Source organism: Pimephales promelas, chromosome 14 (assembly GCF_988280905.1).
Source record: "Pimephales promelas chromosome 14, fPimPro1.hap1.1, whole genome shotgun sequence".
Taxonomy (NCBI): Eukaryota; Metazoa; Chordata; class Actinopteri; order Cypriniformes; family Leuciscidae; genus Pimephales; species Pimephales promelas.
The window spans coordinates 28,000,363-28,027,281 of NC_142782.1; the positions used below are offsets into that span (position 1 = coordinate 28,000,363).

Genomic DNA, 26,919 nt, shown 5'->3' on the forward strand with positions numbered 1-26,919 from the left:
TATTACAGAACATTGATCACTTGTTTTTCATGAAAATTACATTCATCAACTACTCTGGAAATTACATATCATTTACATGACAGGTGTCAAAAAGAAAAGAAAAATGCCTTGTACAGACATACAGTAGTCCTATGATTCAACTCTCCACCACCACCTGCTGGTCATAACAGTTATTGCAGATACAATTTAAAAACAATTTACTCAATAATAGAGAGACGCTTTTTTTTTTCACTAACAAATTACATTCAAAATGTCTTAGAAGAGTCTTAAAAATAATCCTGGTAGTGTACCCAACAATAATTTCTAGCTAATAAAGGGATTGTGCTTGAAATAACACAATATATAACGTTGGTAATAACACAATGATCACGAGTGCAGCCAGCTGCAACACCTCAACACTTCCAAACAACTGATACCCTATTATGTACTAAATAAATCAGAAATCATGGCTTTGTAATTAGTATTCAATTAATTCAGATCTAGGAACCCCCCAAAAAAGTCAATATATCCAGTCGAACTCTCAAAAACAGTAACTAAAGTAAATAAAATTGACACAATGGAGAATTTCCCCATTTTAATTTTAGTAAATTTACTTTAAACTCAAAGGTCCGGTTTCACAGACAGTGCTTAGATTAAGCCAGGATAAGGCCTTAGTTCAACTACGGCATTTAAGTTGCTTTTAAACGTGCCTTAGAAAAAAAATATTACTGGTGTACATCTTGAGATGCATACATATTTTAAGATATTTCAGTCTGGAACTAGCTTAGGCCTTGTCTGTGAAATCGTGGGTATGAGTGAAAGGTAAGAAGTAAACAATTGTGTTTCACAGAAATATGGCACATATATTAAATCCACTGAGGTTTTAGCATTCACAACCCCGCTTGTAAACATTCTAGAATTTGAGGTCCAGGAAAAAAAAAAAAATGGTCAAAATGTGCCACATGGCCTCTTCAGTACTGGAACAACACAACCATATCTAAGAAATGGCAGTACACAAAACACATTTCTAATCAGATCTCAACTTTATGAAGTCACAAAGGCTTCTAAAAATAGAATTTCTTTAGCCAGATCAGACATAACCTAATATAGATTATCAAATGTTAACAAGACTGTCGCTTAGAAATTTGAAAGGAAATATTTGTAATGTACATTCTGTTACAGGTTATCATAAATATTAAAATCTCAACAAATCAAATATTCAAGGCCTCTTTGTGAAACATTGTCTTTTTTCAACGATTTTCACTTCGTTTGGTCATAGTGCAATACCTATTAATGCTAAAAGTCCCTCCTCTGGCTTCCCAACAGTATGAATGGCATTCATTTGGCAGCTGGAGGGTCCACAGCAGTGTTAGTTTCTGGATGACAAGTCCAAGATCGAGGCTTCAGCAGGTCTATGAAAGAGGGCTGAGGAAACAAAAAGGAAGCCACCAATATATGAATAAATCCACATTAAACTACATTCACAGTTGAATATATATATATATATACACCAGGCACCAACACTTTGTTTACCTCTTCAATGGAGCAGTAACGCCGAGCGTACCACTCCTGAGAGTACAGGCAGATGAGAACCCCCTGTCCCAAGAACAGCGAAGTCCACATGATCACGTTCCAGATCGGCCCTTTTCTCCGGTCATGAAGAACGAAGTTAAACACCACTATTAAAGAGAAATTTGAGTGGATTACAATACCTATATTAAGGCTCTGTCATGTTAATCAGCCATGGAAAAACAGAGTCATTGTAACTGAAGCTAAAACCAATTTTTAGGTGGTCAAGCTGGCTAAATTGGTCTGCCTGTATGGTTTTTGGTAGAACAGCTGCTGACCAAATAAACAGCAGCTTGGTCAGCTGTAAGACCAGCTTAACTATCAGTTTTTCAGCAGGGATTTTTTACCATGCTTATGTAGTAAATGAGGTTCTTACTTCCAAAGCACATGAAGATGCAGAACAGGACGGGGTAGAAGAAGCCAAAGCAGATGGCCAGAACATACTCGTGCACCACAGCAGACACAGTAAACACAACTAACATGGCCGCCGCACGGAACCGCTTCTGTGTCATCTGTAGAAGCGGATGATCAAACTTGGTTTGGCTTGATGCACATTTGGTCACATTTTCAAATACATTCATGAGTCCATTCAAATAAGTCAAAAACAGATTATTTTTTTTTTTTTTACAGTTTAACACAAGGCCAACCAAGGGGTCCATCTTGAAACACTTCCATGAGTTTTCAATGGTGCACTCAATTCTATATATAGCCAAATTAAATACAATTGTATATAAACAAAATATTAAAAGAAAATTATAATAAAATTAAATATTTACATAATAAAAAGTAATAGTAATTTAGTAATAATGAAAAAAAGATATATGTGTGTGTATATATATATATATATATATATATATATATATATATATAGACATACACACACACACACTATAGACTATGAATAATTTATATTTACTACAGAATACATTTTCAACTAATGACTTACCCACAAGAAGTCCCTGTAGACATAATAATAAAGCCAATCGTGTACTACAACATTCCATGTGCGGTAATAGTTAGCAAATGAAGTGGAGTTCCACCAGTCCTAGAGAAAAAGCACATTATTCAAAGAACGAAACGCACAATAGGAACACAAAAAAAGATAAAATGCTAAACTAAGCAGACCTGATCATGTGGAACATATAAAACTAAAACAAAGTCTATAAGGTATAAGGGTGTATATTTGTGGATTGAAACACTTTCTGTTGGTGCTGTCTGTTACCTTATAAAACATTCTGTCTCCAAATCGTAGCATTTCAGCAAACGCGTTAAGCCAGCAATGCAGAAAGGCAAAGAAGGCCAAGAAAAGCACCAGCACTCCTAAGTATGGGACAATATCATCACACAAAATGTATGTGTCCATGTTTTTACTACATTTGTGACTCACTTTCTCAACATTTTATCAGTATTAAGGCATGTGAAGATATATTGGCCCTGCTGACACGATACCTGGCAGTATAGAGTTGAAGACACACAACACCATGGCCCTCAGGTCAAAGAGCTGCATACTGATAATGCGGAACTGAGGGATACACAGCCGCACAAATATGTAATACGCGTAAAACAAACTCCCTAGCACCTGGAACGACACAGAAAAACATTACAACATTCGAGTCTTGAAATAAAATGTTTGTGAAAATCACAACATAAACATACACTCTTTTAAAAAACCCACCTGTGAAAACTTTGTGGCCACATAACCCCACCGAATACAAGGATTTCTACAGAAACAAAGCAACATAAGTGCTCAGACTACATAAAATCAGAACTGATTCTATAAATATATTTTAAGCAAATTTTATTTACAAAAATACAATTTTAATATATTATCATTTATATATGTTATGATTTTTTTTTTTTTTTTTTACTTCGTTAACCAATAGCAGTCAGTCTTACCGTGGGTAATTGTCTCTGTATATTAGGGTGGGTGCAAAGAGAAAGTAAATGTACTGGGTGAACTGAGGGACAGCTACTGAACCTGAAAAAGACGACGACAAAATAAACCAAAAGTTTTTTTTTTTTTATGTCAACCAGCATCCAAGTGAAGATCTTACTCGTTTTGTTTGGTTCTAAGGATCGTACTCTTGGCACATTTTCCCTGATGAAAGAGTGAGTTTTCATCATCAGCCGCACCTGTTTACAACAAAACCCATTAGCAACAACTAGATTCAGCAGGAAAAGCAAAACAAACCTTACATTCAAAAGCTACCTTCATACAAGATTAGATTTCTACCCAGGAACACGCTCAAAAAACACACGGGGGCAGAAAAGAGCAATGGAGTGATATTAAAAGAATCCCGTTGCTATGGTTACGGAGTACCTGTTCTAGAATAAGTATGAAGCACGAAGCAGGGGGAAGGCCGTTCTTCAGCACCACATATGTGGGCAGGAAACCCAAACACAGCCCCTGGTACAGCAGCAACAGAGAACCGGCCAGCGCTGTCCATAAGGCCCGATAGTTTGACGTGGGGTAGACGCTGGCCCAGACACTGAGCAGTACATATGGAACCACAAGCGAGGACAGGAACATACACATCCATGTGACAACCACTAGGGGGAACTGGCCAAACGCGTAAACCAACAGGTCGAACTCAAGCACCAGTCTAGAGAGAATGCAAGAAGGAAAGAATTTTACACTTTTACACAAATTAGTGCATCTTCTTCCATTGCTTTGCTTCACATTACTGCATAGATAGATATATTGACAAACAGATAGGAGTAACAGAACAATAGAGTGACAGAACAACAGATCAAAAGAAAGAATTATATAGACTAGAGTGAGAGCAGATAGACGATAGACAGAGCAACAGAATGATAGATAGAAAGAACGACAGAATGATAGATAGAACGATAGATAGATAGAACGATATATAGATAGATAGATAGATAGAACGACAGATAGATAGATAGATAGATAGATAGATAGATAGATAGATAGATAGATAGATAGATAGATAGATAGATAGATAGATAGATAGATAGATAGATAGATAGATAGATAGATAGATAGATAGATAGATAGATAGATAGATAGATAGATAGATAGATAGATAGATAGTCAAGTCAAGTCACATTTATTTATATAGCGCTTTTCACAATACAGATTGTATCAAAGCAGCTTCACAGTGATAACATGAAAGTAGCACAACACAGATAGATAGATAGATAAAAACGATAGAACGATCGATAGATGGATAGATAGATAGATAGATAGATAGATAGATAGATAGATAGATAGATAGATAGATAGATAGATAGATAGATAGATAGATAGATAGATAGATAGATAGATAGATAGATAGATAGATAGATAGATAGATAGATAGATAGATAGATAGATTTTTTGCGATCAAAATGACTGATTTTGTGGTGGTAATTTCCAAAAATGTGTGAAAAAATTTGCGATTTATATATAACATTTACCATAATAGTATTCAGTCCTTCCAGAAAAAAGTTTTTTTGTGATTGTTGCGGGCAAAAATCCTTGATTACGTGGCCCGTTTTCTTTAAAAATGCGATGGAAAGAATATGCGGGATATTTATGCAATTTTATGGGATGAAATTGCAGGAATTTGCAAAAATTGAGGGAACTTGCAAAAATTGCTGGTTTGATAAAAAAGAGAAAAAAAGGGATTCCCCCAACACCCTGTTCTCATTAGGCTAATGTAAGAGTCATTTCTTATTACTTCCTTTGATAAGCAAGCATACTACATCATAGAAAGTGCTGGGAATATTTAATTTCTCATCTTGTTTTATTTCAGACTGTAACGAGTGTAAATAAGGTGTGGCCCCTTTAAGAGCTCTCTGCAGTGTTATATGTGCGCCTCGAACACCTCATGTGTGCGGGTAATTTCTGTTTGATGCTACTTCTTTTATATTATGTTGTTTATTAAGGAACGACGTGGCGGTAGAACGTGTGACAGACCGTTATACGAGTTCGATTTGTGAGATGTCAATCGCCTCCGTGAGTCTGTCTGGCGTCGCGTAATTGCGTCACTTCATCACGTCCCCATGGAAACAGGAGGAAATGGCTGCTCTTGTGTGAAGCAAACGCAACATTTTTCAACTTTCTGCTAAGATACATGTGACTTTTTTTGCAACGAAAATGCGAGGATTATGAAACTATGCAAACCCCACATATTTTGCACGGAAATCGGCAATTTATGCGGCGAAAGTCCGGCGTATTTGAAAAAATGCGGCCCCCCGCATAAATATGCGGACTTTGGCTGATTTTGCATTGAATTCAGCGATCGCATAATCGCGTTTTTCTGGAGGGACTGATAGATAGACAGAACGACAGAACGACAGAACGATAGATAGATAGATAGATAGATAGATAGATAGATAGATAGATAGATAGATAGATAGATAGATAGATAGATAGATAGATATAGATAGATAGATAGATAGATGGATAGATGGATAGATGGATAGATGGATAGATGGATAGAACGACAGACAGATAGATAGAACGACAGACAGACATATAGACAGAACGACAGATAGATCTTATACATCTATCTATTGAACTGTATTTATTTTGAATAGGTTTGGGCCTCTATAAGCCAGGAGACGTATATACTGAATATAGGAGACCTTCCAAACGTAACTGAATTTATGAAACCACACTCAAGATCAGAACTTGAACATTTCAAACAAGGTTGCCATCGAAAAAAACTGAAGCAAACTGGATTCCAAAAGTGTTGATGAATAGTGAGTGTCCTAACCTGCCCTCATCGATGAAGTCCACGACGAGTGTGCTGAAGATGAAGAGGATGAGGAGAGCGATGAACATGTGATAGATGGTGCGGATGTGGTTCACCTCAAAGAGATCACTGCAGAAAAATCATCAGAAGCACTATTACTTCAAATATACATATTCAGTACAACCATATGTATCTGGTCACATGATTGGCCACTGTTTTACTGATTAAACTCTAAATACATGAAAAAATAAATATATCATAAATTGTGATATAATAAAAAAAACGTTTATTTAGGTCAGCTAATCAAATGGAAGTCATATCTCATCTTTATCTCACCACAGACGGAAACAAATCTCAGATTTCACACATGTCAGTACAGGTTTCAGCAGGATCTCAGAGAAAATACACCCATGACTCACTCTAAAAGGGATCGGCGAATCACAAACTGCTTGCTTTGAGCTTGGGAGGGTTGTGTATGCCTACAGGAGCAAAGAGGAAGATGGTGAGGTAGACAACACGGGGAAAGATGTGAGATAAAAGCACAAATGCAGTGAATTCTTGACAGAAAATGAGAACATTGAAATGTACTCATTGTAATGCTGTTCATGGGTGATTTCAGTACCTGAGTTTGCTTTTCTCCTTATCTGAGAGACACTGAAAGACTGTGCTCACATGGGTGGAACCCAGACTGGCAGACTCCTCTATCAGGCTGTCCATGAGCTCATTCACTTGAGTGTCAAACTGCCTCATCAGGTCTGCTTTCAAATGCTGAAAAAACATTCAGGCAGAGAATCTGGTCTCATGTGATAACTCAAGCTGTCACACTCATTTTGTTTTAACCGTGGCTGATCTTAATGGAGACAAATGAAGGTCTTTGTACGTCTAAGGAACTTTAAGAGATACTTCACTTTATCACACAGACAAAAAAAAAACTGGGAATATGCAATGCATTGGAGGTCTGCGATTCGATTTCCTTCTAAAGTTTAACCCGTTGGCTGTACGTAATAATTCCCACCGTGTTTCTGAATAACCTCACTGACCCTGGCTGACAACCACATCCTTCCTTTTTCTATCTACACTTCCTGTAACCTTTACAAGCACGAAACAATTGAAAATTAAACAGTTGATCCTTATAAAGAAAGCAAATTATTATTTTGCTTAAAATCGATATAGTCTGAAAAATGTGCTGCGCATTTGTTAATTGATCATATTTTTTCTGAATCTTTTTAATTCAATAATTCAACAACTAAAAATGCAATTCAGAAAATGACTTGAGAAATTGAAAACTTATTGTGTATTCAATTACAATACCATTTTGACATTTTTGTGGGATTTAAACCTGTTGTCATGTGACGAAAAATAATAAAACAGTATGTCAAAATCAGTTGTTTAAATGTATATCTGTGTATATGTATATATATATAGAATTTTTAAGAATAAAAAATAAGGCTAACAATAATATTATTAGGGCTGTCAAACGATTAATCGCGATTAATCGCATCCAAAATAAAAGTTTCTGTTTCCATATTATATGTGGGTGCACTGTGTATAATTATTTTGTATATACACACACATGCATGTATATTTAAGAAAAAAATATTATTTATACATAAATTATTTATATATAATATGAATCTATATTCAGTATATAAATGAAAATATTTCTTAAATATATACAAGCATGTGTGTGTATTTATATATATAAAATAATTATACACAGTGCACCCACATATAATATGGAAACACAAACTTTTATTTTGGATGCGATTAATCGCTTTACAGCCCTAAATATTATTTAGATATTTTACATTTGTATATATAAAATAGTCTTTTTTTAAATAAACTTTTTGAAAGGGCTATATACTTTTTTATTAATATTTTATTTAAATAAAATTATAATATATACATATATAAAGTGATAATGATTCAGAAAATACTTCCATAAATAAGTTAAAAAAATATAATGATTAAGATGTGTAAACATCTTAATCCATTTAAGAAATATATTGCATTACTTTACTCGATTGATGGATATGGCTCTATTTCCAAAACATTCAAATAAACAATTTTCAGAGGTGCATTAAACCAAAAAATATTATATGGCAAGTAAACCTATTTAAATAGTTTCTCCATTTCATAATCCAGAATAAGCATTGCATTGAAATCACTAAACGACGCATATAGTCAAAGCAGAGGTCACATTAGTACGTTTAGGAAGTGATAATCTATTACGTAAATGTAATAGTAGTCAGTATTATCAGCATAGTCACTCCGCAACAATACAGTGATAAAGTACATGTTTCGCACAGTTGTTCTCAAGGTTTTGATATTTGACTAGATAAAGCTCTGAAACCAACTGATTAACTGGGATTGACATCTTACCTCGGCTTTCTTCTTCAGCTGTAATTTTGCGCTGATAATGCGCTCCACTTCCACTGTTCCTGAAATGAGACATCAAAACAGATCCCTCATGAATGCCCACATTTACATACAGATGGACGCAGGTTATTCTCCGGCACTTGTGGGCACTGTATACTGGTTATCATCCAGTAATCTTTAACTAATCCAACATAACGCAAACAGAATACCCGCATCCGTTTGAGAGCAAACAGAACAGATGATTCATACAACACTTTTAAAAAGATTGTACTTTCACCTATACAGACAGTGATATCACAAAATTGCTTGAAAAAGCAAAACTCAGTTTATATTGATAAAACGCAATATATTACAATACATTAAAGTCCCCATTACATCTTCATATTATCGAAGATAAAAAAAAAAAAAAAAAAGTCACTTTCATTTAGGACTTTACAATGGGATAGATGAATATGTGTGAAATAGCCAATGGACTATATGATAAAGAAATACATTTTAGGTTTTATGGCAGAACAATTAAAGCAGCAAAGTTTACTTCATTGAAAACACTTAATGTTCAACATTACTTTACCTTAAAAAATGCTTATATAATAATAACAAATATAAAAACCTCAAATGCTACACTGTGAAGCATCTTATGAAATGTGCTACGCTGTATTTGACAGTGTGATTTCAATTACTTGTCAATAAAACTTTGATTACTACAATGCAAGTGTAGATTACTTGTCAATAAAACTACACTTGCATTTTCAGTGTCATTGTGTCACAGTTAATATGAATGACTGCATCATTGATAACAGCAGGACATGGCAATTTCTCAATCAGGTCACACGGCAAATCACATGGAAGTCTGTTCATTCCCTGAATTAAGCTTGATGATTTCACTAACGTAACATGAATGTGTAATGGCTACTGCTTCCTCATTTTGTTTTAACCCATAAATGATTACACTGCGCAATCAAGACCTTCACAACAAGGTCTGCCTATCGCTGAAAATGATCATACAACAGCATATTTATAGTAATCATGGAGTTATAATATAACTCTATATTTTATTGCTATTATTGCGGATTAAAAGCCTTTCTCTTTGGAACATAAAAGCAGCCTTTAATTAAGAACACACCTATTTTATAGCACACACAAAAAAAAATTACTGATATTTTTTATTGTTGTGAACTGAACTAACCAGATCAAGGGAAAACTTGTTGATCAAAATAATGTCAAAGATTGACAGTGTCATACAAATGATGGGTTGTACAAATTTTACAAGCATGTAAAGTAAATAGTTAGGACATTAGGGTGAAACATGTTGCAACTGATTCCAATGAGTCAGAATTGAATGACCAACATTAGATCTACCAAAAGAGAAACTCTTTTGTCTCTTTGTCAGATTTATAATGTGACTGTTTTGCCTCTGCAATTTGAATAGTCTACATTTGGAGGACCAGGTCAAGGTTTTTTGTTAAGCGTACAAGTGAGTCTCACCATTACTTGGGCAGGGCACCTCTCCTGTGGCTCTTTCGGCTCCTGGCCCATCCTGGTCTGATGACGGAACAACCTTATGAGCCCCCCTACGATTGCGTGGGGTGCCAGCACCCTCATTCACCATCCTGATGCTGAAAACCCAACACAAAGCAGCAGCATGAACAATGTGAATCTCATTAATTGTTTAGGAGGTATATCATTGAAATCAAGGAAATAAATGATGCAATTCAGAAAATATTTATCTTGATTACATTGATTAGTTTTTTTTTTTTAATTTAGTAAATTTCATTGAATTAAAAAAAAAAGACCAAAATATTACATATGACCAAAAAAAAAACCCCCGACTCTAACTAGTGAGAGGAGACATGTAGTTGTTTAGTACATTAGTAGACATTTTAATAGTAAATTATAGCTAGTAAATAAAAAAATATGTAAGGATGTCTAAGTAATTGTTACTTGTAAAACTAGAACTGGTATCAGCATAATTAGTAGGCTACACACACACAGTAATGGTCAGATTAAGTCACAGATATTTGAATCACAGATCCCCATAAAATTCAATAACAAAAATTTGCTACTAATTGGCAGTCACGATGAAATAATTACTTGTCACCAATAATTTAATACTAGTCTCTGATGGGACAGGACTAATCATCTGATAATAATTACTATTCAAATGAATTAAACTAAAATAAATACAAAGATACTAGTTGCTGGAATACTGAATTAAGTTGTATTCTACGCTATGGCTGTGTTGGTGTTCGTCCGTGCTCATTTAAGTTAACTCACACTACTGTAAATACGGAAGACGTTCCGTTCTGTAAACACAGAAGACGTTCAATAACCAGGTAATGTTTGATGTCTATTATAATGGCTCCGTTTTCTGAACAGAAAACAACCTTTAGGTCACTTACTTGTGGTTTCTTTCCAAATACACAGTCACACGTTCTTAATAATCAATACAGCTCCTGAGGACAAACTCCGAGTGTTTGACCGATATGAGAGTGACAGCAGAGCAGCATCAGGCCTGTTGAAATCAGCTGAACACATCCATAGGAAACAACAGGAGCTCGTTCTCTACCGGGGGCGGAGTCTGCACTTAAACGCCATCTGATTGGTTGAACTCTTTTCATAGTGTATATTGATCTTAAACGTACAGTAACAATACCAATATGTTGTCTAAAATTGTAATGTGGGATAAATGTATGAATCTTAAAACCCCTCAAGAACATACCTTGGTCATATTTCACCCCAAAAGAAAAGAAAAACTCTTGAAATGAAATGAGAAATGAAGCAAGTCGTTTATTAGCCAAGTCTGTGGAATACGTAGGTGCAGTTTGGGACTGATAATAATTATATTTACTATGGGGTTTACAAATTTAGTTCTATTTTCAGTTAATTGTGTGTCATTTTTTAAAATTAAGATGTTATATTTAATGTTATCATTGCAGAGAAATAATTCATAAATGAGTGTGCAACTAGTTTGAAAGTACAGTAAAAAAAAGAAAAAACAGTAGTAATCCAGGATTTGTTTATTGTAAAATTAGGAATATTGCAAAAAAAAGGGGGCATTTCATGACACATTTTTAGAAAGAACATAATATTTTTTAGCAAAATACAGAAAGTAAGAATGCCCTACGGTTTTAAATGTTTTATATCAGTTAGTAAAACATTAAGGTATTGAATACAAATCCTTAAAACTTACATAAATAAATCATAATCATAAATACTCACAACCCACTGACACACGAGTCTAAAGAAATTCTCACATGCTCACTACACACACGCAAACAATTATTGCACCACTTTCAGTCTACAGGAAATCTGAATAATATAAACCCAGAGAGGCAGCAAATTCTGGAAATCACTGATCATAAAGTACCTTACATAATGTAAGGTAACATTACTTATAGACATTACTTATAATACATTACTCAAGGTCTCATTGTAATGCACTGTCAGCTCAGCTGGGAACATTACATTCCTCCCAGGAGCTCTGTGAATACCATCTATTTTTGGAAAGAGAATGAGACTATAAGAAGCACAGATGCCCAAGGACGATGATCGCATCTCCTTCCAAGATCTCCCCTCCGCTCTCTAAAAAAACATCTCTTATGGGAAGTAGTTGCATGTCTCCTCTGTGGAGCTCTGAATTCCCCAGAACCCTCACCTGTGCTGTTACCTGCAATATATGGCAAGGAAAAGGACTTATTATGCTCTTGTTATGCAGTAGCTTTAATTTATCTGACATGGTTTGCCTGTGTGTCATTTTTTGGAAACTTCTCATTTAGCAAAGCTTTTGTCTTGTGTCATAGACTAATTTAATTACCAAAGATTACTTCTAACCTCACAATCATGCTGTGATATGATGACATGGGATGGATGGATTTCTTCATTGGAGTCTCCTCGTAAGTGCAGCACCCTCTTGGTGGTATCCTTGCGCTCAGCAGCGGGGCTGGGTTTTTTGGGACATTTCAGGCTGATGCTTTGTGTGGCAGAGTCACTGTGCAAGCGTAGGAATCGCAGTTGGACAACATCGAGGCCTCTGTACTCAAACTGTGGAGTGTGAAAATTACATTCAGGACGCCTGTCATTCTTAATAGAAATAATGATATCCATGGTACTGTTTTCACATAAAAAAATAAAATAAATAAAAAACATATAACAATGCATTTCATCAGCTTATGAAATTTGGTAAGTTCAGTGATTTACCTTGAAGCCTCTGTGAGGCTCACTAAACCCCTTTTGAGAGCTGTCCACTGATGGCCATATTCCTGAAATCTTACACAATCGTGACCACAAATATAGGATTATTTCAATATAGCAGAATATCTGTACACAGCGACTCTTCTTTTGTACATGTGTCCATGTTATTGTATTATTCTGTGTCTGACTGGTACATTTCTTTGACAAATTTAAATGAGCTGTATGAATACATACATTTAAATAAATTTAAATTTAAATGTGCGGAATAATGGGTAACAAATCTCTTTCAGACTTTGGGCATCCCAGAGTAAAAAAAAAAAACTTTGCAGTGTTGCCAACTATTTTAAATGGAAAGTAGCTAAAGCCTGCTTGAAAAGTCGCTAAATGTCACTAGGTGACGTCATGAGCAAATTGTTGGCATTCCACATCTGTTTTCTCTCTTAATCCACAATGGGATACTGTATTTTAATAAAATATATAGCCGAATGTCCAATAAACCTGTTTTCCTCAATTACATATTTTCGGTTAAACAACAAAATGAACATGATATAGCGACTGACCACTACATGTTAAAGGTATACTATGTAACTTTTGACCCTGTAGCAAAAAATCATCCCACTAGGTCTAAAATATAAACGCGTTTTGGAAGAAGGATTAATGATGCATTGAAATTTTGTTTATTTTAAGTGTACCGTTAACCAGCAGTCCAAAAAGTCACTAAATTTGTCTCTAGTTGTTTTTTTAAGTTGCTAAAGGGGTCTAAAAAGTCTCTAAGTTGGCAACACTGTTCATGTGAATTAAAGGTATCAAAGAAGATTGATAACTGTGAAAATCCTCTTACTTTAGACTGGACAGGAGACACACAAGTTAGACCACCAGCAGTGAAGTTACAGAAAACACGGAGTGCATCAAATGGACATCCGTGGTTAGGATCAACGTAGTAGTGCCCTATGAATACATGACCACAGTTAAATAAAAATAACCACATTTTCTGGTCTCAGGTGGTTTTCTGCTCACCGTCTCTGAGGTGAGGCTGGCTGAGACTCAACTCTCTGCAGGTGGTTGCTGGGCTCTCTTTGGTGCCTTGTGAGTGGCTATTTTCCTTAATCCCATCTTCAAGGTCATCAAATCGAGACTTTCGTGATAACAAACTTGCTTGCTAAACAGAAAGACACTAGTAGTTCAATCAATATATTTCAAAGCTTCAGCTTGGGTCAAGTCTTTCTGCTTCCCGACCCCACATTTTCCTCTACTGTACCTTGCGGTAATTGACAAAAAAGTGTGTTTGAGTGCTTAACAAAACAAGGTTGACTGCTTGAGTTTGTACTAACATTTAGTGAGGCTTTTCTCTGAGAATGAGGTGAAGTGTGAAGCCCTGGTGTCAGCTTGCTGCGAATACCTGGTTTTCCCTTGTAAGAAAATGAGATTAAGTCAGAATATAATAGATTTAGTTACATAATCTTGAATGAAATAAGTATGAAATGAAAGTGTTGACATTATTAACATACAGTTAGGAAAAATGTACAACTTACAGGTGGTCCTCTTCGACCTTTCACACCTTTTTGTCCTGATATTCCCTGAACTCCTTTCATACCCTGTTGATATGAACAATATTATAAAAAAGCACATTTAACCCTCTTAAGCTTTTTTTTAGGGGGGGTTAAGGGTCACACCTCGGCTGTTCACGGTGGGTGGGAGTGCATCTTTTGCACTATGGAAGTTCATTGTGGTTGATATAAAGATTTTATTCAACACACATAAAAAATTATGACCACTCTTTTGTTTGTTCAGATTTCACATATTTAAAATATATATATATATATATATATATATATATATATATATATGAACCATTTTATTAAAGTTTTTTTTTTAGAAAGTAGTGTGAAAAAAGTACTGAAAGCGGTTAAGAAACAATGTTGTTGAAAGAACATTGTCTCATATGCACACCAAAGCTTAGTTTGTTTGATCAAAATATAGTAAACAGTTATATAGTGAAACATTTTATGTCAGTTTTCATATTTTTACATAATAACTTTTCTTTTCCTAACAATTTTCATAAACTTAAAGTGTAATATATTTTGAGATTTAAATCCTATATTTTTAATCCCATATATTCAATGTCTCGATGTGATGTGTGCATTGTTGTTTGAGTCATTGTCAGGACACTACAGGTCAGCCTGACAGTATCTGTATCTGTACTGTACCTACCTGGTTCAGGTACAGGGTAATGATAAGCAGAGCTATATAAATTACAATCACACCTGCAATTTCAGTACACACCTTCCTTCCTGGTGGACCCTGTAGAGCAAAACAAGAGTCTGTCAGAATCTGTGCCATTGCTCTCAAGCAAATAAAGTTGGTCAGTGAGTTTACAAAGAGACACACATTTGAACCAGGAAATCCTTTGTCACCAGGAGGCCCACGAGCACCAGCGTCACCCTGCAACACAAAACATACTTAGCTGAAGAATATTTTGTTGGTACTTACTGTAAATCTGTTTTACTATGTTTTGCACTAAAAAAGTTCAATAAACACATATATATATATATAAATACATTAAGAAGGCTGTCAATATACACTGCAAAAAAACATATTTATGAATAAATAAACCAAAAGGTCACAGTAAATATGTGCACAATATAAACTGCTACCTGTATGCCTTTTGGCCCAGGCCGCCCCTTGAACCCTGGAGAACCTTGTTTTCCCTGAAAGATAAAACGATCAAAAAGATGAAAAATGTATTACTACTGAAAAAAAAACCCCAACCATTTGTTTTTTGGTGTGTTTTATCTGAATTTACCTTTTCTCCTGGTGGTCCAATGGGCCCTTGCAATCCTCTAATTCCAATATGGCCCTGTAAATTGTATTAATGACCATGTTTTGTTTTTTTGTTTTTTTGTTTTGTTTTTTGCAGCAAAATATTTTACTGATTTTTAAAAAGTAAACATGAATAACTTTTATATTGTTAGTAATATTTCAAGATGAACAATTACTGGACTAAAGCAACTTTACTTCATTATCTATAGTTCTTCTTATATATACAGTATATATATATATATATATATAGAAAAATCATGTTAAAATGTGAGTCTCAAATATGTTACATCAAGCTTTTGAGGAACATTTATTTATCCATCTCTTAATTATCTTTGTAATGCTTTGCATTTTATGTTTATATAGACATAACCCACCCCCTACAATAGAAACTACAGAACTTTGATCATAAAACTAATAATATAAATATCATATTATCTCACTAAGGTATTAGGAGATTTATAAAGATATTTATATGCATTTTATTTAAGTAGACTGCTACACTGTTATTAAACATCTCATGGATTTACAGACTTCTAAAATTACATCTTCATTTTTGGCATAATAAATATCAGTAACTGTACCAAATTGCATTTTTTTTTTCTCTAAGTTTGGGCCTGGGAGCCAAGACCACAATAGTCTATATCATACTATGAACCATAAACCCCTGCTGTATCAAGTATAATACTCAAAAAAAAAAAAAAAAAAAAAAAAAACATATATGCAAACCTATTTTTTGTTAAAATTTTCAATTAACTGATTGAACAGTTCAGCTTTTCTGATTATTATTTCATATGTCAGGCTTCAATACCTTACTTCCTTTCTGTCCAACATCTCCCTTTTCACCTTGAAGTCCTGGAATCCCCTAATTAAAAATGAATGAATGAATAATTACTTGTGGATTGTAGAAGGCAAAACAATTACTTTAATTAATTAAAATACCTTCGGCCCTATCAGTCCAGTGGGCCCTGGTTTCCCTTTTGGTCCTATAGAGCCCTGTGATAAAGAGGCTAGTAAACTGACTGTAGAAGGAAACATTTATTTATTTATGAGTCAGAATAGAAATGACCTTTGGTCCAGATAGTCCTCGACTCCCTTGCAAACCAGGTATTCCTGGGGCGCCCTGTGAACGTGTATTTGAAACCATGTGTACAAATAATGACCATATTCTATAACTGACATGCTTTTTAATGAATCATTCAAGCATTGTATAAAACAAGCTTACTTACAGCACTACCTGGAAGACCCGGTCTCCCTGGAGGTCCTCTGAACCCAATGTCACCCTGAAAGTTAATATAAACATTCACTCAGCAACACCTGTACAATGAGCTTGTAAATGTTGTCCCATAAAGCAATTATACTCTAAGAATATTACTTGCAAACAATCTAACTGATCTTAGGCCAGATATGGCAGCAACAACTTAGAAAACCATAGCACCACCTATTGTGACAGTTAGTTTTGCATGGGCAAGCTAAGCCCTATAAATGTGAATAGTGAATAAGGCCAAGCTACTCACTGGGTCGCCCTCAGTGCCTATAACTCCCAGCAGTCCATCTGTTCCACTACGACCCTTAAATGGAGTTCATGTAAAAGACAATCATATTTGGCACAAACAATAAACAGTTAAGAAGGTTAAGGATTTGTAGGGATACTTGCTGGCTTTCCACGGAGACCAGGATTGCCATGTTTCCCTTTTGGTCCTTGAGGTCCCTATAGAACAATAAAACATTTGTATGAACTTTTTATTTGTTTGTGTTAGAAAAATATGAAATAATACCAGTGAAGCTGCTGATTATCAAAAATCTTGAACCCACTGGCTTTCCTGCAACACCTTTACTGCCTCTCCTTCCATGAGAACCGCTCACTCCCTGTGAAAGAATCACATTTACTTTACACTTGTTTGTTCTGGGAAAGCTTGTTTTAATGTTTCTTTTGGCCAAAATCAACTCTTTAACATGTCATCACATCTATTTGGCCTAGCATACACTATAGACTTCCTAAAATCAAAATTAGGCTGCATAGTTTAGATCAGCCGGAACCGGTAACACGTCCCGTAAATCCTGATGTACTTGGTACATCAAAAGAAGGATGCCGTCTACGCAAATATTAGTTTCTCTGTTTATCCCCAGGGACCCTCTATGGTGGACCCATCCCGCCTCATCGACAAGACAGCCATCGGCACTGATCCTCAACATCTCGTCTCCAAACCGGCGCGATTACTTGGACTTCCAGACAGATGGAAATGGACAAATTCTCTTAATGTTTCGATCCAATTTGTTTTGTAATCACTGTTCGTTTGTTGGCCAGAGGAGAACTGCCCCCCGACTGAGCCTGGGTTCTTCCAAGGTTTTTTTCGCCATTCAATCACCTGATGGAGTTTTGGTTCCTTGCCACTGTTGCCTTGGCTTTTGGCTTGCTTAGTTGGGGACATTTAATATTTAACAATATTATTGATCTGTGTTGTATTGATCTGTGAAGCTGCTTTGATACAATCTGTATTGTAAAAAGCGTTATATAAATAAAGGTGACTTGACTTGAGTTGACATGTTGGCAGACATTAAAATATGAGTAACATTCTAGTCACAAAACATGCAGTAATGTTGAGCAGATTAAATGATACATAAGTAAATTATCGACCCACTGACTTTTGGCCCTTTTTGACCCTTGACTCCTCTTTCCCCTGGAGTTCCTGAAGATCCTTGCTTTCCCTTCAGACCGTGAGGACCCACAGCTCCTGGCTGACCCACTGGACCCTAAACAGGGGCATAGATCATTCAAATATGTTAACTCTGTACACTTTAACATACTATATGCCAGTGGTTCTCAACTCCAGTCCTCGGGACCCACTGCTCTGCACATTTTGTATGTCTCTCTTATCTGACACACTCAGTTCAGTTCATAGAGTCAGTCTATCCTAACAAGCTGAGGATCTAAATCAGGTGTGTTAAATAAGGGAGATATACAGTACACAATATGTGGGTCCCGAGGACTGGAGTTGAGAACCACTGCTGTATGCTGTCTTGTTTTTAATGACAAATGCTTCTCATTTTGTTCATTTTGCAAACCAATCTAGGTGTAAAGTGTTCTCTCACCGTTTTGCCTCTTTTTCCAGGCTCTCCTTTCTTCTTACTTGGACCTTGAACACCCTGTGAACATCATACAAATTCAGGTCAATAAAGCAAGTTCAGACATCTTATTTAAATAATGTATACATCTTCAAAAGTAAAAACCTACAATTGATCCTCTCCTCCCAGGGCCCCCTGAATCCCCTTTAAGTCCAGGTTCTCCCTATACAGGAGACAAAGACAAAAGCAGATGCACTTACTCATATGATAGTGTAACAGAGCATACGTTTTATTTCACCCTACCACACAAACAACCAGTGAACATGGGTGAATAACTTGATTAGACCAACCACATTAGGTCAATTGACAGTGTCTGTCTAATGTATTGCATGCTAAATTAATTAGATAGGTAAATATGGCATCAGAAGACATCAGTAAAAAATTATATAAACATACTTTCAGCCCTTGCTTTCCACTTTGTCCAACAAATCCTTCTTTTCCTGGCAAACCCTATATTTGAATGAAATACACAAATGTTGAATATATATATATCCCAAAATATACTTCACATCAAATATATCAAACCTGACTTACCAGTAACCCAACAGCACCCTTTGGAGCTGGAGGCCCATTTGTTCCTGTATCACCCTTTAATATCCAAAGAACATTGAAATAAATTAAATGAATATATATTTATGCATAAGCTTCACTGTCTGTATAGGAGGAAGTGGTACCCACAATAAGTCCACGTAGACCTTTGTCGCCTTTATCACCAGCTTCTCCCATGTTCCCCCCACGACCGTACTTCCCCACCAAGCCGGATTGACCTCTTACACCTGGCTGACCCTATGCATTCACAAAAACACAGAGAAAACATAATAACAATCAGAAAATGACAATGCATTTGACTATTTGATCCAAACACCAGTGCAAACTTCTCACTTTTTCACCTGGGGATCCAGGATCTCCCTTCTGCCCTGGAGCACCACTCAACCCCTCAAACAAACACAGCATACCTTTTAATCATTTATTCGTACATTACGTACTGGAGAAATAATCAAAAACCAAATAAATAATCTCACATCTCTTCCTATTGGTCCTTTCGCTCCAGGTGGTCCTCGATTTTCACTCTCGCCTGGGATTCCTTTTAGGCCACGTTCACCAAGAAACCCTTTTTTACCATTCTCACCCTACAACCGACAGTTCTGTCCTGTGTATCATTTACATAAAACACCATAACACAATGTACACGTATGAAATGGAGATGGCAAAAATACAGCATCAGAGGATTTGTACTCACAGGCAATCCTTTACTTCCTGCTGGTCCGAGTGGTCCAGTTTCACCCACCGGGCCCTAAAGCAAAGCATCACTCATCTATACAATTTAATACAATTATACTACTATTAAAATGTTTTTTAATAAAATTAACATATTTTTTGAAGGTATCACCTACTGTAGGGCAGGCAGCATTTATTTATTCAAAAATACAGTTAAAAACAGTTGTGAAATATTATAACAATTTAAAATGACTGTTTTCTATTTCAATATATTTTTAAGAGTATCTGTTCCTGTGATGCCAAAGTGGATTTTTCAGCATCATTACTCCAGTCTTCAGTGTCACATGATCCTTGAGAAATCATGATAATATGCTATCTACCTCCTCACCATCGATACCGGCAACTCCCTTCTGTCCACTGGCTCCTTTCAGTCCCTTTGGCCAAAACATTTATGAACAAAAGATCTCATACTAGGCCACAATGGGAGAAACAATACACTGTACATTTATAATGAAGATAAAACTGGAAAAATATCACACCTTATTGCCTTTTTCTCCTGGAGGTCCAAGGGGTCCAGGTGGTCCATCTTTACCCTAAAATAAGGGATTAGAGCTAAACCTTCCCACAGTCTTCACAACAATAAACCAAATAAACCAAAAACACATACTGGGTACCCAGCCACTCCATTCGGCCCAGGAGGTCTTTGGGGCCCTTGATTTCCTAGTGGCCCCTGCAGACCTGCCTCACCCCACTGGCCTATGTTTCCTTGTGGTCCCTTCAGAAGATTGTATTTACAAATGTTTCACACATATCACAAATCATTCCAACACTGGATAAACACTTACTACTACTACTACATCACTGGCAAAAATGTTGTGCATGTATGTTAAATGAATGTCTTACAGGCGGTCCAATGTAGCCTTTCACCCCTGGTATGCCTCGAGGACCCTAGATAGTGAAATTGCTATATTTCAATCAAAGTTTCAAAGTCTAAAGTTTAATAAGATATATATTATAAGGCTCTTACTGGCTGACCAGGCTTTCCTTTTGGCCCCTCAGGGCCATTCTTCCCCTAATATCAAATGAAAAGATTGTAAAATGTATTTTATGAATTATAAGAAGAGAATAATTAGATGAACATATGGCTTGTAAATGAAAGGAGGTTTGGTTTAAATGCAAGAATGAAAGAAAACGTTCTACTTCTGCTGCTGATTACTGTTAAACGTGACGGTAACACTTTACAATAAGGTTCATTTATTAAACATTAGTTAATGTATTAACTAACATGAACTAACCATTTGTTACTGTATTTGTTATTCTTTGTTAACGTTAGTTAATACAAATCTAGCTGTTCATTGTTATTCATGTTAGTTCACAGTGCATTAACTAATGTTAACAAGATTTTTCAAAAGTATTAGTAAATGTTGAAATTAACATTAACAAAGATTAACAAATGCTGAAGAAGTATTGTTCATTCTTTGTTAATGTTAACTAATGTAGTTAACTAATGAACCTCATTGTAAAGTGTTACCAACGTGACTAATAATGTTTTCAGCTTTTTGTTGAATTTAGTTTTTGTCATCATATGTATTGATACATCACGTGATGTGACTTCTACATTTTACAAAACCACTAACCTTTTCCCCAGGACTGCCATGAAACCCTACTGAACCCTCTCTGCCTTTGACACCCTGAGAAACACAAACAATTTATCATTAATCATTAAAAAAACCTATCAAGACTGAACTATCCACATAAAATTCACCGCCAATCGCAATAAAATAGCACAGAAACAAATATCTAAATTTGGACAAAGTCTATGCTGGAGAACTGGGTGTCATGTAAAATAAAAAGGTGGTTGGAATTTTATGAAATCATTACTTACCCTGATTCCAGGCTTTCCAGGTTTGCCAGCGAGACCTCGGCTCCCTGGTTCCCCCTTTAAAAAGTTATTTAATAGCATCATGCTGCAGGTCATATTCTTAGACAGTAATGTCAGAATTGGCAAACTATGACATTTTTAACTGCTAAATATACCACAAGACGATGCCTTACATAACTAAGACACTCAATGTCTTGGAAAGCCTGTCAATCAGTAAAGGAAAATAGAACTCACAGTTTTTCCAATAGGACCTTGGATTCCTGGTGCACCAGGCTTTCCCTGTAAACCCTGTTCAGACATCAGATTTAATCAGTTGTGTTGTCCGTATCAGTAAAAAGATGTCCAACAATGCATAAAAAAATGAGAAGAGTTCTTACTCGTGTTCCTGTAGGTCCTCTATCTCCATCTGATCCCGGTGATCCAATCGATCCCTGTAACACAAATTACTCTCAGTGGCTAATGTGGCAAACTAACAGGGCATGCTTTATTAAAATGTGTATATGTGGCTCTTACAGGTGCACCACGAGTGCCATCCTGTCCTCTACTCCCCGAAACACCCTGCAGTCCCTAAATGATGATAAACATCATGATTTAGCTTATATAACTTGATGCATGACGGTGCATGCAAATCCACATCAGTCTATGCTATAATTAATCAATGCTATGCTAAGTTTGTTGTGACATTCAGTGACATGCATTTGACCAATCATTAGGGAACTCAATTTACCTTTTCACCTTTAAACCCAATTCCTCCGGGGACCCCTTGTCTACCCTGTCCCATAAAAAAATAAATCAATAAAAAATATTTTAAAAAATGTTTTGTCCATGAATGTGATTTTATGTTGTGACTGAGATAATTTTGACCAAAGCTATTAGACAATTATGAGCAGACCTTACTTATTAATGCATGACATGGAGTTGTTAAAAGACACATATTAATATATTTAAAAAGTAATGATCTGATGTACACGGGAACCTTAGTACCGGGCTCTCCTTCAGGTCCTTGTTCTCCTGATTTTCCCATCTCCCCCTATAAAACAAGAATTTAGAAATAGTTATATTATATGAATATAATGGACCATAGTAGTCTAGTAAAATATATACAGTATATATATTTTCAAATGCTGCAGTGCTCTGTAAATACAATGTAAATGTGTTTATTGGTGGGTCAAGGCTATTAGTTGTTTTAGGTAATAGTTATAAGTAATGAAAAATGATCTACCGATTTCCTGTAATTATCACTGGGGGTGCTATGATTAAATAAATCTACTTAAACTTAAATTGTTTAAGCACTTGGTCCCGGTTTCATAGACAAGGCTTAAAGGAGTAGATGACTTTTAAAAAAAACTTTTGCTGATAATTTACTCACGTCCATGTCATCCAAGATGTCCATGTCTTTCTTTCTTCAGTCGAAAAGAAATGGAGGTTTTTGATGAAAACATTCCAGGATTTTCTCATAATGGACTTCATTGGGAACCAAACAGTTCAAGTGAGAGTTTTAATGCAGCTTCAAAGGGCTTTAAACGACACCAGACGATGAATAAGTGTCTAATCTAGCGAATCGATCGGTCATTTCAAAAATAAATAAAAAAGTTTACGTTTTATAAGCACAAATGCTCGCCTTGCTCTGTTCTGTGATGAGCGTTCGTGACTCTCCTGTTCAAACTCATTCATCAAAATGAACAAATCTTTTTTCGAGTCATAACCTGAAGGGTCCTAGATAAGACCCTTATTCATCGTCTGGTGTCGTTTAAAGCCCTTTGAAGCAGCACTGAAACTCTCATTTGGACCTTGAACCGTTTGATTCCCAATTAAGTCCATTATATGGAGAAAATCCTGGATTGTTTTCATCAAAAACCTAAATTTCTTTTCGGCTGAAGAAAGAAAGATGTGGACATCTTGGATGACATGGGGGTAAATGAGCAGCAAAAGTTTTTTTTTTTTTTTTTTTAAAGTGAACTACTCCTTTAAGCCTAGTCCCAGACTAAAACACATGTTTGAGCTTCTTTTTTTTTTTTTTTTTAAGATATTATAGCCTACTTACCAAAGGTCCTGGAAAACCAGAAAATCCTCCTTGGCCAATTCGACCCTTTTGGAGTTAAATCATGTTGTTTTATTGCAATTGTATATGAATGTGAAATCTAAAGTATAACATCTTATAAAAATAGTAATAATCACCTTGTCACCTCGTGGTCCATGAACACCTTGGATACCCAGAGGACCTCTCTCTCCCTGAAGACACCATTTATATACGATAACTGTGTTTTTCTGAGACAGCACACTATGTTAGATTCGTTTGACAAACAGAGAACTAGAATTCTACTGTACCTTAAGTCCATCTTGTCCCTGTCTCCCCGGATCTCCAATAGGTCCATCATAACCCTGAAGAAAAAGCATACTAAGTGGTTGACTTTCAATGAGTCAGTTTTGAACCAGTTAAATGTAGCTGCCGCTCACCGTGGGCCCTGCTAAACCAGCAGGTCCAGGTGGGCCTATCTCTCCCTGTACACCAGAATGCCCTCCTCTGCCTCTGAATCCCTGTTTACCTGGCAACCCTGGAAGACCCTGACAAAGAGAAACCACGGATAAGAAAAGATAGATTAGTTCTTTCAACATTTACTCCCTCAGGTTTTTTTTTTTTGAGTCTGAGAACAGTGTGTTTCTGGCATTCACAAAGTGTTGTTTACTTGGCCAGAGCTTTTGTAAATATTTTAGCGAACTCACTTGATCTCCTTTTTGGCCAGAATCTCCTTTAATTCCACGCTGGGATTTCAGACCCTGAAGTTTATAGACAGACAGACAAGGACAACAAACACAATCTTCCCAAAACCATTATATCGTTTTTTTTTTTTCTAGCTGGTTAAGGCTGCCAATTTGCCATTTGAACTGTTATATGATAATCATTTAACTACTGCTTCTTAGATTTCAAGCATAAAGGAACAAAAACAGCATTAAATTACATTGAGAGATAAAATAGAGTGGCATGCTCACTTTCACAACACACTGAAAGTTGATATTAAAGTATTTAAATTGAAATTCTATTTTTTTTTAAATTGAAGCTTAATAACTTTTGCTCTACAAAAGAAACCTCAGTCATAGTACAAGTGTCTCACAGTAATCAGCCATTTAAAATATTAAGGAATTGTTTGAAGTAATCTTACTGGATCACCTGAGGGTCCAAGTTTTCCGGGTTTTCCATTGGCACCCTAAAACAAGAAAATTGGAATGCTTGGACACATATTGCTGCATTAACACAGAAGCACATTGGTGTGACAAAGGAATATGAGATATATCTAAAGAGTTAGATTATAATTCTTCATGAAGAGTGAACCGCAGGCCTACTTTTATACCCGGTGGTCCTGGATCTCCAATGCTTCCTTCAATTCCTGGATTTCCCTGTTTGAATAAGATATACATAAGCTTCAGATAAATGTAGGAAAATCAAAATGAGACTTTAAATGTGTCTGTAATTTCAAAGCTTTTATCAAATAACATGAGATGCACATACCGGATCTCCTTTTTGACCTGCATGTCCTTCTCCTGGTTTTCCCTTAAAAGATCATGTAGGGTAGTCAGTCAAGTCAGGTGAACACAAGTTGTAGCAGTTTGAGAAGGAAGAGATAAGAGTTTAAACACTTTGATTCTAATATAGGAACTTCGTCATATTCCACATTTTTAGCATGATTACAATCTTCTTTTCTAATTGCATGTATCCAAAGTATCTGAATGGATTCGAAAAGACATGAGTGAGAGGACATAGATACACGATATAAAGGAGAAAGATCAAATTCACCGCACCTGTGGTCCAGGAACACCAGGACTACCAACAATACCATTAGGCCCTTCCTCTCCCTGTAAAATATAATGATGACTCATTTCTTCATGAGATTTTTGACTCTCTACTTGTGGTTTAGTCAAAACATAATAAAAAAAGTCATTAACTTAAATATTATAATGTGCCTTTTTAGGAAATAAAATATATATTTTTAAACTTACCTGCTTGCCAGGTGGCCCCCTTGGCCCTATATCACCAAGCTGACCCTTATAAAAGAGAATGAGCATTATGTTATATTCAAATTCCAAATTCACATTCAAATGGAATTATTATTTAGCCAATACAAATCCATTCACTATATTCACAAGTTTACATGGGTTTTCCAAGATTATTGTGAACCAGATAATTACAACTACTAGATATAGTGTTTATTACAGGGGGTCCGTTGACGCCCGGAACTCCCTTCAACCCTCTCGGTCCCGTACGTCCCTGTAAAGAGAGGTCAAAAGTAGAGTTATGAACAAATAAGAATTAAAAGATGATAACGAATAATTAAGTTTTGTAACATACTGGTGATCCTGGTGATCCAGTGAACCCGAGCCCCCCTGTCTGTCCCTGTGACAGAGATCATGACAAAAAATAATCAGCCAGTTTGCTCATCTTGTTTGTATGTTAGACCCAACTAAAATAATATTTTAACACATACAGGTGGACCAGTCGGCCCCATGAATCCTTGTGGTCCTCTGGGGCCAGGTGGCCCCTGTATATGGAAAATAAATAGTTTGTTAAACAATGTCATAGAACTGTTTTGACCTTGCAATATATATTTAAATTTTGGGAGTCAGCAACATGTTTTATAAAGAAATTAATACTTGTATTATTCATAATAAGATATTTCTTGAGCAACAAATTACGTGACACTGAAGGCTGGAGTAATGATGCTGCCATCACAGGAATAAATTACATTTTAAAATATATTAAAACAGAAATAAATGCAGCCTTGGTGAGCAATGAGATACTTTTCTAAAACATTTAAAAATCTTACAGACCCCAAACTTTTGAATGGTAGTGTACAGTATAAACACAGGCAGAATAACTGCCTTATAAATAAATGACACACAATCAGAAGTACACTGATACTTACAATATATCCTATTACCCCGGCTAGACCCTTCTCTCCCTTTTTCCCCTAAAGAAACAAAGTTGGCTGGTAAGTGCTATGATCATATCTACTGAAAGTCTGGATAGCAAGAGGGGCATCTTACCTTCTCTCCTTT

The 26,919-nt window shown here is 35.8% G+C and overlaps 2 protein-coding genes across 2 annotated transcripts; both read right to left on the bottom strand.

Annotated features, from left to right (window-relative positions):
- Positions 1-704: 704 nt before the first annotated feature.
- soat1 (sterol O-acyltransferase 1) lies at positions 705-11,195 on the bottom strand. Its single transcript, XM_039662581.2, has 16 exons — positions 11,033-11,195; positions 10,119-10,249; positions 8,637-8,695; positions 6,877-7,022; positions 6,674-6,733; positions 6,276-6,383; positions 3,869-4,151; positions 3,603-3,681; positions 3,445-3,526; positions 3,224-3,269; positions 2,998-3,127; positions 2,771-2,868; positions 2,495-2,593; positions 1,925-2,060; positions 1,513-1,658; positions 705-1,404 (listed from the first exon to the last, which is right to left on the bottom strand). The coding sequence occupies exons 2-16, from the start codon at positions 10,240-10,242 to the stop codon at positions 1,318-1,320; spliced, it is 1,683 nt and encodes a 560-aa protein (XP_039518515.2). The 5' UTR covers positions 10,243-10,249; positions 11,033-11,195; the 3' UTR covers positions 705-1,317.
- Positions 11,196-16,897: 5,702 nt separating this feature from the next.
- Positions 16,898-26,908, bottom strand: LOC120472437 (uncharacterized). The gene is made up of 39 exons (XM_089119778.1): positions 26,787-26,908; positions 26,349-26,402; positions 26,213-26,257; positions 26,078-26,131; positions 25,864-25,908; positions 25,666-25,719; positions 25,376-25,417; positions 25,210-25,263; positions 25,029-25,073; positions 24,592-24,645; positions 24,325-24,432; positions 24,196-24,249; positions 24,046-24,099; positions 23,912-23,956; positions 22,844-22,897; positions 22,595-22,639; positions 22,381-22,434; positions 22,245-22,298; positions 22,102-22,155; positions 21,871-21,924; positions 21,623-21,676; positions 21,013-21,057; positions 20,889-20,933; positions 20,653-20,760; positions 20,525-20,578; positions 20,366-20,419; positions 20,008-20,061; positions 19,790-19,897; positions 19,650-19,703; positions 19,446-19,553; positions 19,302-19,355; positions 19,164-19,217; positions 18,877-18,930; positions 18,735-18,788; positions 18,288-18,395; positions 17,457-17,510; positions 17,295-17,352; positions 17,159-17,212; positions 16,898-16,924 (listed from the first exon to the last, which is right to left on the bottom strand). The coding sequence occupies exons 2-38, from the start codon at positions 26,367-26,369 to the stop codon at positions 17,205-17,207; spliced, it is 2,118 nt and encodes a 705-aa protein (XP_088975904.1). The 5' UTR covers positions 26,370-26,402; positions 26,787-26,908; the 3' UTR covers positions 16,898-16,924; positions 17,159-17,204.
- Between the last annotated feature and the right edge of the window lie 11 nt (positions 26,909-26,919).